The 12,933-nt window shown below is 40.5% G+C and overlaps 1 protein-coding gene across 1 annotated transcript in view; it reads left to right on the plus strand.

Annotated features, from left to right (window-relative positions):
* The window catches only part of TMEM233 (transmembrane protein 233), a 33,574-nt gene that overhangs the window by 10,894 nt on the left and 9,747 nt on the right, over window positions 1-12,933 (plus strand). The window contains exon 2 of the mRNA XM_063087914.1: window positions 11,989-12,125. Coding sequence (XP_062943984.1) covers window positions 11,989-12,125 — 137 coding nt within the window. The remainder of the gene's footprint in view (window positions 1-11,988; window positions 12,126-12,933) is intronic.

Consider the following 12,933-nt stretch of genomic DNA (forward strand, 5'->3'; position numbering starts at 1 on the left):
AGCAAAAAAAAATTAATACCAGAAACAAACTTAGGAAACATGCAAGATCCATACAAAGAAAGCTTCACCAAGAGATTAAAATTTTTAAACTTTAACTAAATGGAAAGGCATAATATTGCACATTAGATGTAAATAGTTACGAAGTAAATGATAAAATCAGTTAATAAATGTGCAGCATGGTGCCTAGCACAGAGTAACTGCTTAATTAATATTTGTTGTTGTTATACATGTGAAAAATTTGAGAGTGATATAAATATTGATTTCAACATAGGAGATTGACTAGGTAAATCATAATACATCTATTTACAACATGGAATATTACAGCACTGTTAGAATCAGGTTTTTGAAAAATTTTTATAATACAGGGAAATAGTGTAAAGAATCAAATGGAAAAACAGGACAGAATAGAAAATTGTATGTGCAGTGAGATTCCACATTCTTTATCAATTGAAAGTACCCAGCACACCTATATGTATATATATGCATAAACAGGCATGGGGTAGAAAAGCCTAGAAAGTATGCCCAAATGTCTGCAATGATTTTTCTCTCAGTGGCAGGATTATAGACAATTATAATGTACAGGTTAAGAGCACAACCTCTATTATCAGGCCCACCAGGGTTTGAATCCTGGCTCTCCTGCTTATTGTTCTGTCACATTGATCAAGTTACCTGATCTGAGCTTCAGTTTTCTCCTCTGTAAATTGGAAACAATATCACCTACCTCCAAGGGACTGTTATGTGAATTGAATGGGATAACATGCAAAGTACTTGATAAATCTCTGCTATTCTAGTTTCAAATATTCTTATAATAAGTTTTTAATATTTTCCAAATTTTCTATTAAAAAAGTGTTTAGAGCTCATTTCCAGTTAGAAATAAGCATTTTTCTAAAGACGATAAAAAGAAAAAATCTTTGGCAAGTAGGAGGACGTGGTTCATTCTTCTGCATCCCAGGAGGTGATCCTTGCTCTAAATCATATGAAATGGTCAGCTCTTTAGTTAACCCAAGACAAATGCTGTTTTATTCTAATCTTGAAAACCTCTAAGGACAGAGAAACAACAGCTTAGCACAGTTCCTGTCACAAAGTAAATGCTTGAAAAACATCAACAGTTCTGTTGTTTTTGTTCTGATTCCAGTGGGATTTTTTAGCCTGAAATGGTAAGAAGTAGCTTTTTCTCTGCCTCCACTAATGGAAGCTCCCGTGGTGGTTCTGTCTCCCAACCACATAAGGGGCACCCGATGCTCCTGAGGTCAATTCTTCATGTTTTTGAAAGACGTGTGGTTTATGATCTTTCCCCTAGAGCTGCACTGTCTCTTCAGTAAAAAGCAGGTTGGGGTGGCAGTTGGCTCTGAAGTTTAAAGGGAAATGCTAGGAGAGAGAATTCAGATGAGGAAGGAGAGCTTAAAGCCAACATGAAGAAGCAACACTTGAGTGCAACAGACATGTGATCTCCTCAAAGAAGGTTCCAGAAAACCTGGGAATCTTCCTGCCACCATTCCTCAAGAGTAGAAAGCAGGGTGGGAGTTTCTCCCATACTCACTCATTCCTTTATTCATTCAACAATTTTTGAACTCCTACTATGTGTCGAGCACTATGGCAGCCCTGGAGATAAATGCAAGCCTTGTACGGCTGACATTTTGGGTTCTCAGTGACTAGAGGTGGCCTCCATGTTGAGTCAGTGAATTAACCACTCTTCTTCCCCCCAAGAATTCTGAACCAGTTGAGAAATAAGACAAAGGAAATAAAGAAATGAGAAAGGGGCTTGCTAACACTCTGCCCTGAAATTGGACAAGCTTGTCCATCCCTCCATGGGCAGCACTGGAAACCACAACCTACCCCCTGCTTGTCAAAGGAGACAGCCTAGGACTTGGCTTTCCAGGAACTTATATCCAAGTTGGGGAGACGGACTATACACAAGGAAGCAGATAAACAAGATCATTTCAGAAAGTGATAAACACCGTGAAGAGAATAAACAGGGAGGTCGGAGGGGGAAGGACTAGTGGAGGCAGGTGGTGGAGAGAAGAGATTCCGCTTTAGAGAGGGCAGTCAGCAAAGGCTGAAGGATGGGAAGGCAACCATCTGGGCAGGGCTGGATGTGCAAAGGACCTGGGGAAGAAACAGCTTCCATGGACATATGCTATGTCATCTGTGTCATCCACTTAAAATGTATGTAACTCCCCCAGGATGGAATCCTAGGATAGGCCACATAATAGAGAGCTAGGGCTTCTGTTACCCAGTGGGGTGTCCCACAAGAGCCCTTAAACCATTACTTTGCCTGGTCTCAGTGCAACCTGCTCCCACATTTAGCACCAATTCTCAGTTTATTCTTATTTCAGCCCTCACTGCAAACTGCAACAACTACTCAAAGCTAATTTGATCATTGAAGAAGCAGGGTCTATTTTGTCTGAGTCTCAGCTTCCCTAGACATTAATGAGCTAGAAATTTACATTAATAAATAATAGCCCAGGTTTTACTGGTTCCTGTCCTTTCCTGCTTAGTCAACTCCCTGTAAAACTCCTTTCTCTTTTTTTAGGGGGTGTTTCTCACATGCTCGTGCAAAAGTCTAATCTGCTAACTGTAACATCTGCATGGCTTGGCCGCTTCTTTCAGTGGTCACTGCAGTAACCGTCAGGCACCCCCAGGCTGCCTCAAAGCCCTGCCATCATCTCTCACAAGGCACCACCAACCTCTCTGGGAACCACTGTTAGTCATTGGAGCCCTCAAGATGCAAAAGCTCTGTCACTGGGCCTTGCTTTAAAAAAAAAAAAAAACATACAGCTCAGTGGTTTTTAATATATTCAAAAGAATACGCAACCAGCACTGCTATCTAATTCCAATAAATTTTCACCACCCCCCAAAAAAATCCCATACCCATTAGCAGCCACTCCCCATCTCCCCTTCCTCCTACCCCCCAAAGCCCCTGGCAACCATTAATCTACTTTCTGTCTATGGATTTACCTATTTTGGATTCATATAAATGGAATCATACATTGTGTGATCTTTCACATCTGGCTTCTTTCACTTAGCGTCATGATTTCAAGGTTTATCCATGTTGTACCATGCATCAGTACTTCCTTCTTTTTAAGGCCAAATAATATTCTATTGTATGGATATACTACATTTCATTTTTCCATTTATTCATTGATGGGCATTTGGGTTGATTCCATTTTTTGGCTCTTGCGAATAACACTGTCATGAACTTTTGTGTACAAGTTTTTTGTATAAACATCTGTTTTCAATTTTCTTAGGCCTGGAAATTCTATGAGGTACTTCTTTTATCATCATGCCATTTATGGAAGCAGAGGCCAAGGCACCAAGAAGTTAGATAACTTGCTCAAGATTGCATGAGGAAGTAGCAGAGCTGGGATGGAACCCAAGCAGACTGGCTCAGAGCCTGCACGCTAACCTCTGCACAGTGCCTTAGGGATTAGGGAAAGAATCCTAATACCTAAGACCAGTGTTAGGTTATAGTCCCCAAACTTAAGTCTCATAGAGGATTCCCCACTTTATAAAACAATTGGAGGATACTAATAGCTCTTGACTTTGAGAAACCTAAGATCCCAATGGAGTCCTGTCTACAGGACTCTCATACGAAATCAAGTGAAAGCTAAAAAATTAATCTAATCTTCCAGATCTGTATATTGATATTTCAGTAGTGTGGGGAACAAAAAAAAATCAGATAATTAACAGAATTAATCACTTTAGGATCACAGAAAAATAGAGCTTCATCTGTTTGGTCAACCAAATGTTCTTACAAAACAGCAATCATCAACTGTCCAAATGTGTGGGCAAATGTATGGATAAGAAGGCTGTTTCCAAACAAAGCATGACTGTAAGTTGGAAAATTAAAATCTGGCTATATGAGTTTTTTTCTTTTTTTATTAGAAATATTGAGGGAATGCTCAGTGTCGTCAAGTGGTGAATAGAAAGAAACATAGTCTCTGCCCTCATGGAGCTCATGAGCAGGGGCAGAGACAAACTCCCAAAGGTCAACAGGTAACTGAATAAAGTAATGGTGACTCATGTCAAGAGCCATGAAGGAAACAACCTGGGGCTGAGTCAGAGCCTACTGACCATGGTCAGGGGACCTACTTAAGATGGGGGTTCTGAGAGGCCTGCCATGGGGAAGCCAAAATGTAAGCAAGACCAGAGAAATGAGCAGGTGCTAGCCATGTGAGACATAGAGCCAGGAGGGCTCCAGCAGAGGAAATGACCCAGATGAAGACGGAGGCAGGGACAGGGTGGGCAGGAAAGAGGAGGCGGTGGGCAAGGAGGAAAGTTCCCAGTGAGGAGCAGGCAGGGCCCAGCCCTGCAGGGTTGGCAAGGCCATAACTAAGACTACAAGTCTCTCCAAGGGCAATGGGGAGCCAAGGAATAGTTTAAAGCTGAGGCCACACAGGGTTCCAATCCCATCCTGTGCACAAGTGATTTGTTCTCTGTCCTCATAGGGCATCATCAGATATCAGGAACTTTCCAGAAAAGCTACTTCACACTAAGGTGTTACTGGCTGCTCAGGCCTCACTGTGTTACCTGTTCCGGGTGACAGAAACATGCCTTCTGTGCCATTCCAAGGAAAAGGGGGATTTAATGGAAGGATTCTTGGTTTTTATGGAGATCTGTTTTGTCTTAACACTGGGCATTGGGTAAGGGGAATGTGGAGCATACAAAAGTATATTTAATAGCTCATTTTTGTCACCTTCATCAATCAGCATATGTTGTTATAATAATAGTAATATCAGTAATGGCTAATGCTTATTCATACTAATTCCCAGGCACTACTTTACGTATATGAACTCATTTAATCTGGAATGACGAGGAAGCTAAAATAAAAAATAACTGACAATGTCTTCCATTGTTATTATTTTGTGTTTGGGGGCTAATTTTGCTTGAGAGTGAATGTGGAAATTTGACAGCGGGCAAGCACAAAGAAAATGAATGAATTTTCAACAGTAAGATCAGTAACATAGCTTAGAGATATATTTGCCCTATTTTCTTTATAGTGGGCAAATTTTTATTAAATTAGGATCAAGTCAGCTACATAGTGCCAGTGCATCAAACAATACATTAAATCTAGCTCTTAGGTTCTTCTGGACATAATAAAGTAGTTATTGTAAGGGCTTTGTCAATGAATTCACTATCTTTTGCTTAAGTTTGTAGACCCCTTAGAAAGTTGCCTTTGAAGGCAGAAACATTATTTGCTTCTCTCTCTGAGTCTCAGTTTCCTCATCTGTAAAATGATTTTTATTTTCATGAGGGTTATTGCAATAGTTCAATTATATGATGCCCATAATGTGGTTAGTCCAGGGCCTGGCACAGAATAGATACTCAATGAATATTAACTATTATTTTAATATGGTAACCCATGATCATGTGAGGCTTCCCCTCTGGCCTCATCTCATCTCTCTCTCTGTCTGTCTCCATCTCTCTCTTGCTCCTACATCTCAGTCTCACTGAATTTTCTTGGGGACTTTCAATAAAAAGTTCTTTCTTACCTCCAGACCTTTGCTCCTGCTGTTCTCCCTGGCAGGCATCCTCTTCCCCTGCTCTCTGCAGGCCTGACTCCTCTCAGAGCTTCAGATCTCAGTCTTCATGCTCCCACCCCAGAGACAGCCCCCTCCTCCACCCCATTTTTCTTGCATATTTTCTTATAATATTCTGTAGTTATCTTGGTTATTTGCATGTTTACTTATTTATTTTCAGTCTCTACTAGAATGCAAGCTCCATGAGGGCACATAGTTGGTGCTCAATAAATAATTTTTAAATCAACGGATGAAGGAAGGAAGGAAAGAATGTGTATCTAGGACAGTGTTTCTCAACTCTGGCTACTCCTCAGAACAAACTGGAAAGCTTTCACACACACACACACAAAAAAATACAGGTGCTGGGGCCCCACCAGCAGAGACCCTGATTCAGTTGGTCTGGGGTGGGGCTTGGGTATAGGAATTTTTTAAAGCTCCCCCCCCCAGCCCAGGAAATTCTAAGATACAGCCAGGGTTGGGAACCACCAATACAGGGAGAATATAAAAAGTATAACTTTAAAGAGTTTCACCTCCAGTCTACACTGGCAGCAACCCCATAGATGATGCTGTCTCGTCTGGGGTACCATGTGGGATGTATTAAGAGTTCCACTCTAAAGACCAGAAAGAAAGAACGAAGTACTTTCCATGTTTTCTCAGCTTAGGACAGTGCAGTAGCTTTACCATTTGGCATGAAGCGTCACAAATTCCTGGAACATGAGACCCACCAGTGTTCAACTCCAGTTATCAAAATTTATGGAATTATTCTTTTCTCTCTTTCTTTGAGATGTGGCCTGTACAGGAGCCAGGAGCCTCTGCTACATGGCTTTGCAACAGTCTTGCCTCTCCCTGCTGCAGCCTTCTCGAGGTTCAGCATAGAAACAGTCACCCTCACTTCTGGTTCCTGGCCAACTTTCCTTGTGTGGGTATTTGAGTATCATGTGTCCATCCAGGGAAGGGGGGTATAAATAATCTTGGAATAACTACATACAATGACCATGATGTCATTAGTATTTACTACAGGAGAGAGGAACTTGTCCATTTTTCTGTCAAAGTGTGACCTTCGCTGGTTCAAGGCACCTGACCATGATGTGGACACTCTTGTTAGGTTTTGTGATGACAATTACATTTGCCAACTTGAGTCCAGACCCAGAGAAAAGGGAAAAGGCACTGCAGGGGACCCTTGAGTGCAATACAAAATGTGTGATGAGAACCCATTGCTATATATTCTGAGAAAGGTTCATTAGCATCACAGAGGAAAATAAAAGGAAAGGAACTACAAGCCCTTCTTTTCAAGATACTTTGCAGGAGAAACAGAGACAGCAACTGGCTGCTTAGCACCTTAAAGTAAGGATGATTGGTTTGTGAAATTATAAGATCTATAGTTTAGGAAGGAATGCTGGGCAATGTCCAAGTACCACCAATATGAGGGTACTTCAAAAAGTTCATGGAAAGATTCATATTATCATTTGATTCTACTCTTCCACAAACTTTCTGAAGCACCCTTGTGTAAGTTAAAAGACATTGGGCATGGAGGAAGGCTGTGATTTATAAGAAGTAACAAGGGGAGTTTCCTTGTGGTGATGGAGCAGTTCTGTAATCTGATTGTGGTTGTGGTTGCTCGTATATGCCTGGGACAAAATCTCACAGACCTATATACATATTTTTTAAAAGGTACACATAGAATCTGATAAAATCTGGGCCTGCCCATGGCTCACTTGGGAGAGTGTGGTGCTGACCAGACCAAGGCCACAGGTTTGGATCCCTATATGGGGATGGCCAGTTAGCTCACTGGCTGAGCGTGGTGCTGACAACACCAAGTCAAGGCCTAAGATCCCCTTACCAGTCATCTTTTTGAAAAAAAGTTTTTTAAAAAAGAATCCAATAAAATTCTGAATAAGGTTTATTCCTGAGTTAACAGTATTGCACCAATGTCAGTTTCCTGGTTTTGACAAAGTACCATGGTTTTACATAAGATATCATCATTAGGAGATGCTGGGTGAAGGGTAAACAGGAACTCTGGTTAATATCTTGCAACTTCTTGTGAGCCTTAAACTATATCAAAATAAATGTTATAACAATAATATTTTTGAAAAGACAATGGAGTGGAAGAACTGAAAGAAAATTTCGCAAAATTTGTGACAGATTAAGAACTGTGCGATTATTCAGTATTAAGTGCCACTAGCCACACGTGATTATTGAACTTTTGAAAAATGGCTAGTACCCTAGGTTTTAATGATAATAATTTGGACATGATAGATTAAGTAAAATATCTTTTTAAAGTTAATTTCACCTACTTTTTTTTTACTTTTTTAATGTGGCTACTAGAAAATTTTAAGTTACTTATGTGACTCCCATTGTATTTCCATTGCACAGTTCGATCTATAACATATAAAAAATTCCCACAAATAATAAGAAAAGATAAACCAATAGAAAATTAGACAAAAGTACGAGTATAATATTCATCAAGAAGAAATAGTTGATCAATAAACATTCATTCATACATACATTTACTCATTCAACAAGTATTTCCTGATCTCCTCTGTGTTCCAGGCACTGTGTTAGTCACCAGGGAAAGATGGCCAGTTTTAGATAAGCTGGTCTGAAAAGTACTCTCTGAGGACGTAACTTCGGAGCTGAGATCTGAAATATGAACAGATGACTTAACCTCACCATTAACTAAAAGAATGTTACTTTGAAATTCTTTTTCATCCATCAGAATAAGAAAAAAAAAAAATTGATAATATACATTATTGGCAAGGATGTGGGGAAAAGGGCACTTAAATGCCATTGGTGGAAGAGTAAATTTGTGTATCATTTTTGCAGGGCAATTTGACTCTGCCTCTCCAAATGTAAATCCATATACTCTTTGACTTATCAATCCCATTCCTAGGAATCCACCCTAAAGAGATGCTCGAATGTATGCAAATATGTATATATATATATGAATAAGGATATCCACTGCAGCATATTATGTAATTTGCAACAACAACAAACTTTATATAACTGAAATGTCTATACATGGGGTGTGACCATTTAAATTGACTACCGTGAAGTCATTAAAAGGAGACAACTATGCTTGCAACATTTCTGTAAGTTTGAAGCTATTTGAAAATAAAAAGTGACAAAGAAAAGATTGCGCCATAACAAATTAAGATTTTCCATAAGAATACAAAGACGATGCAGCATTAGGAAGTCTATCATTATTACTCATTATTTTAAATCATGAATGGGGAAAGAAAAGAAATGAGACAGACCTAGGAGCACTGGCTTGGAAAGTTGCCCACCCTATACTAAGTGGAAGAAAGCAAGTAGTAGAGCAAGGGTAGTATGATACTGTTCAGATTTTTGGAACAAAGAGAAGACAGAAAATAAAAAGCTCTGGGCAGGGGGAGTGTAATCACTATCAAACCAGCTATATGACTGGGCAAGTTGCTTTAACTTCTCTATGCCTCAATTTTCCATAAGTACAATGGAAACAGTAAAGCACCTACCTCATAGAGTTGTTGTGAGGACTAATAAAATAATCCTTGAAAAGTATTTAACACAGTGCCTGGCACATAATAAATGCTGAATAAATGTTATCTGTTAACATTATTATTTTATCAAAGAAAGACTCAGAGGCCAAAACATTTAGAAAAGAAAATAAAGTTTTACTTGAGAAGAAATGCAAGGGAGTCCAACTCTAAAAGGACAAGCTAAGCACAACACAAGTATTTAAAGAAAACCAAGGCAAGGTTGCCAAGGTTACCGTGTTTTACATTAGACAGTTCATGGTAAAAACAAAACAAAAAAGCATCTTTCTCAACAGATTACAGTACCCACAAAGGAACTAACCATGTTTAGATATCAACATTGCAAAAGGCAGGGATAAAGTTGTCTTTGCCAAGATTTATGAGAAATACTCGAGGTTTTAATATTTGAAGGATCAAGACTAGACAGACTGACTGTGTTACTTTTGGTAACACAGTTTTGGAAAACACTCTGAGATTAGTCATGGCTTGATGCATTTGTGTTGCTGAAACGAGAGAAGAAACGAGACCCTCTTTCTTCCTAAACAATGTCAGCTCCTGGATGTTTAGGTGAAAAAACAATTTCATGTTCTCAGAAGCAGTGACCAAAAAAGTGGGAAGAACAGCCAGTCTGTGCCATATTGAAGGGTATGTCTATCATCCGTGCATTGCCCATGAGCTCAGATGAGATGGGCTCCTCAAGCAATTTGAGTTGTTTGGTGCAGGTCAGTGGAGCCTTGTGGGTGACCTGGCTGAAGGGGATTTGGATGCAAACCAGTGGTTAATCCTGACCCACTTTCATTACCTGCTGCCAATCTGGCATCTTGTATGTGACCCTCCTCTCGTCAAACCACAATATTTCCAGGGCTCATCAGGGAGACTTTGAGTGAGTCCAGGAATGGGGCTGCTGTTGGCTTGAAAAACAAACAAAAAGCCTCTTTTAGTTTCAAGAGTGGACTTTCCTCTTTCCATGAGTCCTCTTCTGAATCTGTTTCCTCTCCTGGTTCTTGGAAAAGGGGCTACCTATGGTAAATCTGCTGGATAAATGTAAGAAGATGGGGGGGAGGGATGAGGTGGGAGACTTCAGAACTCTCAAGTTCCATTCTGAAGGATTTCAGTGGCTGGTGTCTTGGGCGTAAGGGTTGAGGACTAACAACGAAGCAGAAGGAATCCCCCCCTAATATGTTAGCTGTAATTTTTTTCCTCTTCCAACTGGAATGTCATACTGAGAGTCTCCTGGCAGATGTGACAGACTGAAGTGGTAGAAATGGGTTTTAGAGAAAATGCATTGTTTATAAATCTTTTTCTGAAGAGCTTAGAATGCAAACTATCCATCTGGTGTGAAAGAACTAGAAAGAAATGGGATGGCTTTAGATATTCAAAATGTATACGATCTTTCTTGTTCTTTTAAAAATTACTAGGACAATTTGTGAACATGTAAAGCATTTAAACACTACAAAAACACATGCAAAAAAAAAAAATAGCAAAGCTGTTCCCTTAATCTTATTTCCCAGAGGTAAGCCTGCTGGCAATTTGGTGCACTTGCTTCTAGATTTTTTTCTTTTCCTGTGAACAATATGAAAAATGACACCTAATCCCCTTAACAGTCCAGGAAAAGGAGCAATATTTACCGAAGTGCTGTGATTTCAGAAACAAGAATAGAGGCTCCCAATGAAATTTACAATTCACAGCATTGATGGAGTCTCTCTGTACATAATTTTGAATACATATTTCCAGTCTTTGGCTGGCAGCATGACCTTTGTGCAAGTCATAGCAGTGAGATGATAAAGAGGGCTTATTATAAGGGAGAAGAACAGCATCTGGCCCTTGCCTCAGCAGCAAGCTTTCTCTGAGGACCTCCTCTTTGCCTGGCAGTGGGCTAGGTCCTGGGGAACTCCACGATACCCTCAATGAACCTACATTCTGCAGAGAAATAGGCATATTCGTTCACCCATTCGGTCAATACATATTTCTTGAGCTCCTACAACATGCCAGACATTACTCAAAGTACTAGCAACAAGGATAATATTTAAATATTTAACAAGTTTGGCATGGGCACAGAGTCAGGAAGCTGCACTGAGCCCCATTATAACCCTTAAGTTGCTGGATCTTGGGCAAGTCTGGGGGAATTCAGAGGAGGAGCCAGGATGATCAAGACATTGGGGAAGGGGGACAAGCCTCAAGGTAGCTACTATTTATCAACCAGCACAAAAGTGTTGCAGTATTTTACAGCTGGGAGAACCCTATGAGTAGGTGTTGCATGACATCTTTGGCTTGGATATAGAGATGAACAATTCAGCCAAGATCCCTGACCTCATGGACTGGACCTTCTGGTGGAGTAGGTGAACTTTTTCTGTAAAAAGCCAACTAGCAAATCTTTGAGGCCTTGCAAGCCCTATGGACTCTGTCCCAACTATTCAACTTTGTCTTTGTAGCACAAAAGCAGCCACGGACAATAATAAACAAGTAAGTGTGGCTATGTTCCAAAAAACCTTTATTTATGAAAACAGGCAGGCTGGATTTGGCCATGGTTCAAACCCCCATTCTAGTGGACAAGACAGACATACCCATGTGTCCTTTTATTCTATAAATATTTATCAGTCTCTGTCTTATATATTACAGTATTGCATTGGACACTGGTATAGTGTGCCAAACAAATAGACCATAGTCTCTGCCCCCATGGCACTTACATTCTGGTGGGAGGGACTAAATCAGTCATTTTAATATGTTATGGTAAATGCTAAGATGAAAGTAATTAGGAAATATAGAGGGGGCAGCCATATAAACCCCAGGGGGTTAGGGAAGGCTTCCTGGAGGAGACGATAACCATGTTGCTTGCTCAGCAGCCTGGCATGATGAGCAAAGGCACCTGTGGGCTCTTAGTGAGGAGAGCCTGAGAATCCCCATGCCTTTCCTTGTGGGTTGTCTGTCATCACCAGCTCTTCCCTTGTGTCTCCCAGTCTCTGAACAGCTACAACGATGGAGACTTTGAAGGATCCAGGCGGCTTGGGCGGAATGCCAAGTGGGTGGCCATCGCCTCCATCATCATTGGCCTTCTCATCATCGGCATTTCTTGTGTAGTTCACTTCACAAGGAAGTAAGTAGCTTGCTGAATCCCTCCCAATGTAAAATGCCTTTTCTTGAATGCCATCGGAATCTATTAGGACAGGTTAGGTTAGGTTATGCTCTAGGAACAAACAACTCCAAACAAAAGGGTTTTCATGTTTGCTTCACTGGCATTCCATGGACCATGTAAGTCGGTGGAAGGTGTCTCCTCCACACAGTTATTCAGGGTCCCAAGCTATCCAAAGCACCACAGTCTTGTAGCTGCTCTGTCTGGAAAAGGGGTCAACAAACTTTCTGTAAGCGGGAGAGAGTAAATATTTTAAGCCTTGCAGGCCATATAATCTCTATCATGGGCTCTGTCACACAACGTAGCTCTGCCATTTTAGCCTAAAAGCAGTCATAGACAATATGTAAATGAACAGGTGTGACTGTGTTCCAATAAAACTTTATTGACAAAAACAGGCATCTTGTCTGTGGCTTGTAGTTTGCCAACCTCTGATCTAGAACATGAAGTGTCCTCAGGCTAAGGCAGGGGAGAAGATCAGAGACTCCCACATGGACTTTTCACTGCCTCAAGCCAGGAGTGACAAATGTCACTTAGGCTCACATTCATTGACTAACACCAGCCCAATAGCCCCACCTAACTGTAAGAGGTTGGAAAATGTAAGAGAGTAAATGGGATATTTAGTGTTGTTACTTGCTGTGCCTTACCATGTGATCTACTAAATGATATCCTACATGATTTTGCATTAAACTAACCTAATTGTTCTTAGTTCAAGGGCAGAAGGGTCACCACATATTTTTGGTATTGGGTGATGCTGTTTCCCTCTGGACTGGGA

This window comes from Cynocephalus volans, chromosome 2 (genome assembly GCF_027409185.1).
Source record: "Cynocephalus volans isolate mCynVol1 chromosome 2, mCynVol1.pri, whole genome shotgun sequence".
NCBI classification, from domain to species: domain Eukaryota; kingdom Metazoa; phylum Chordata; class Mammalia; order Dermoptera; family Cynocephalidae; genus Cynocephalus; species Cynocephalus volans.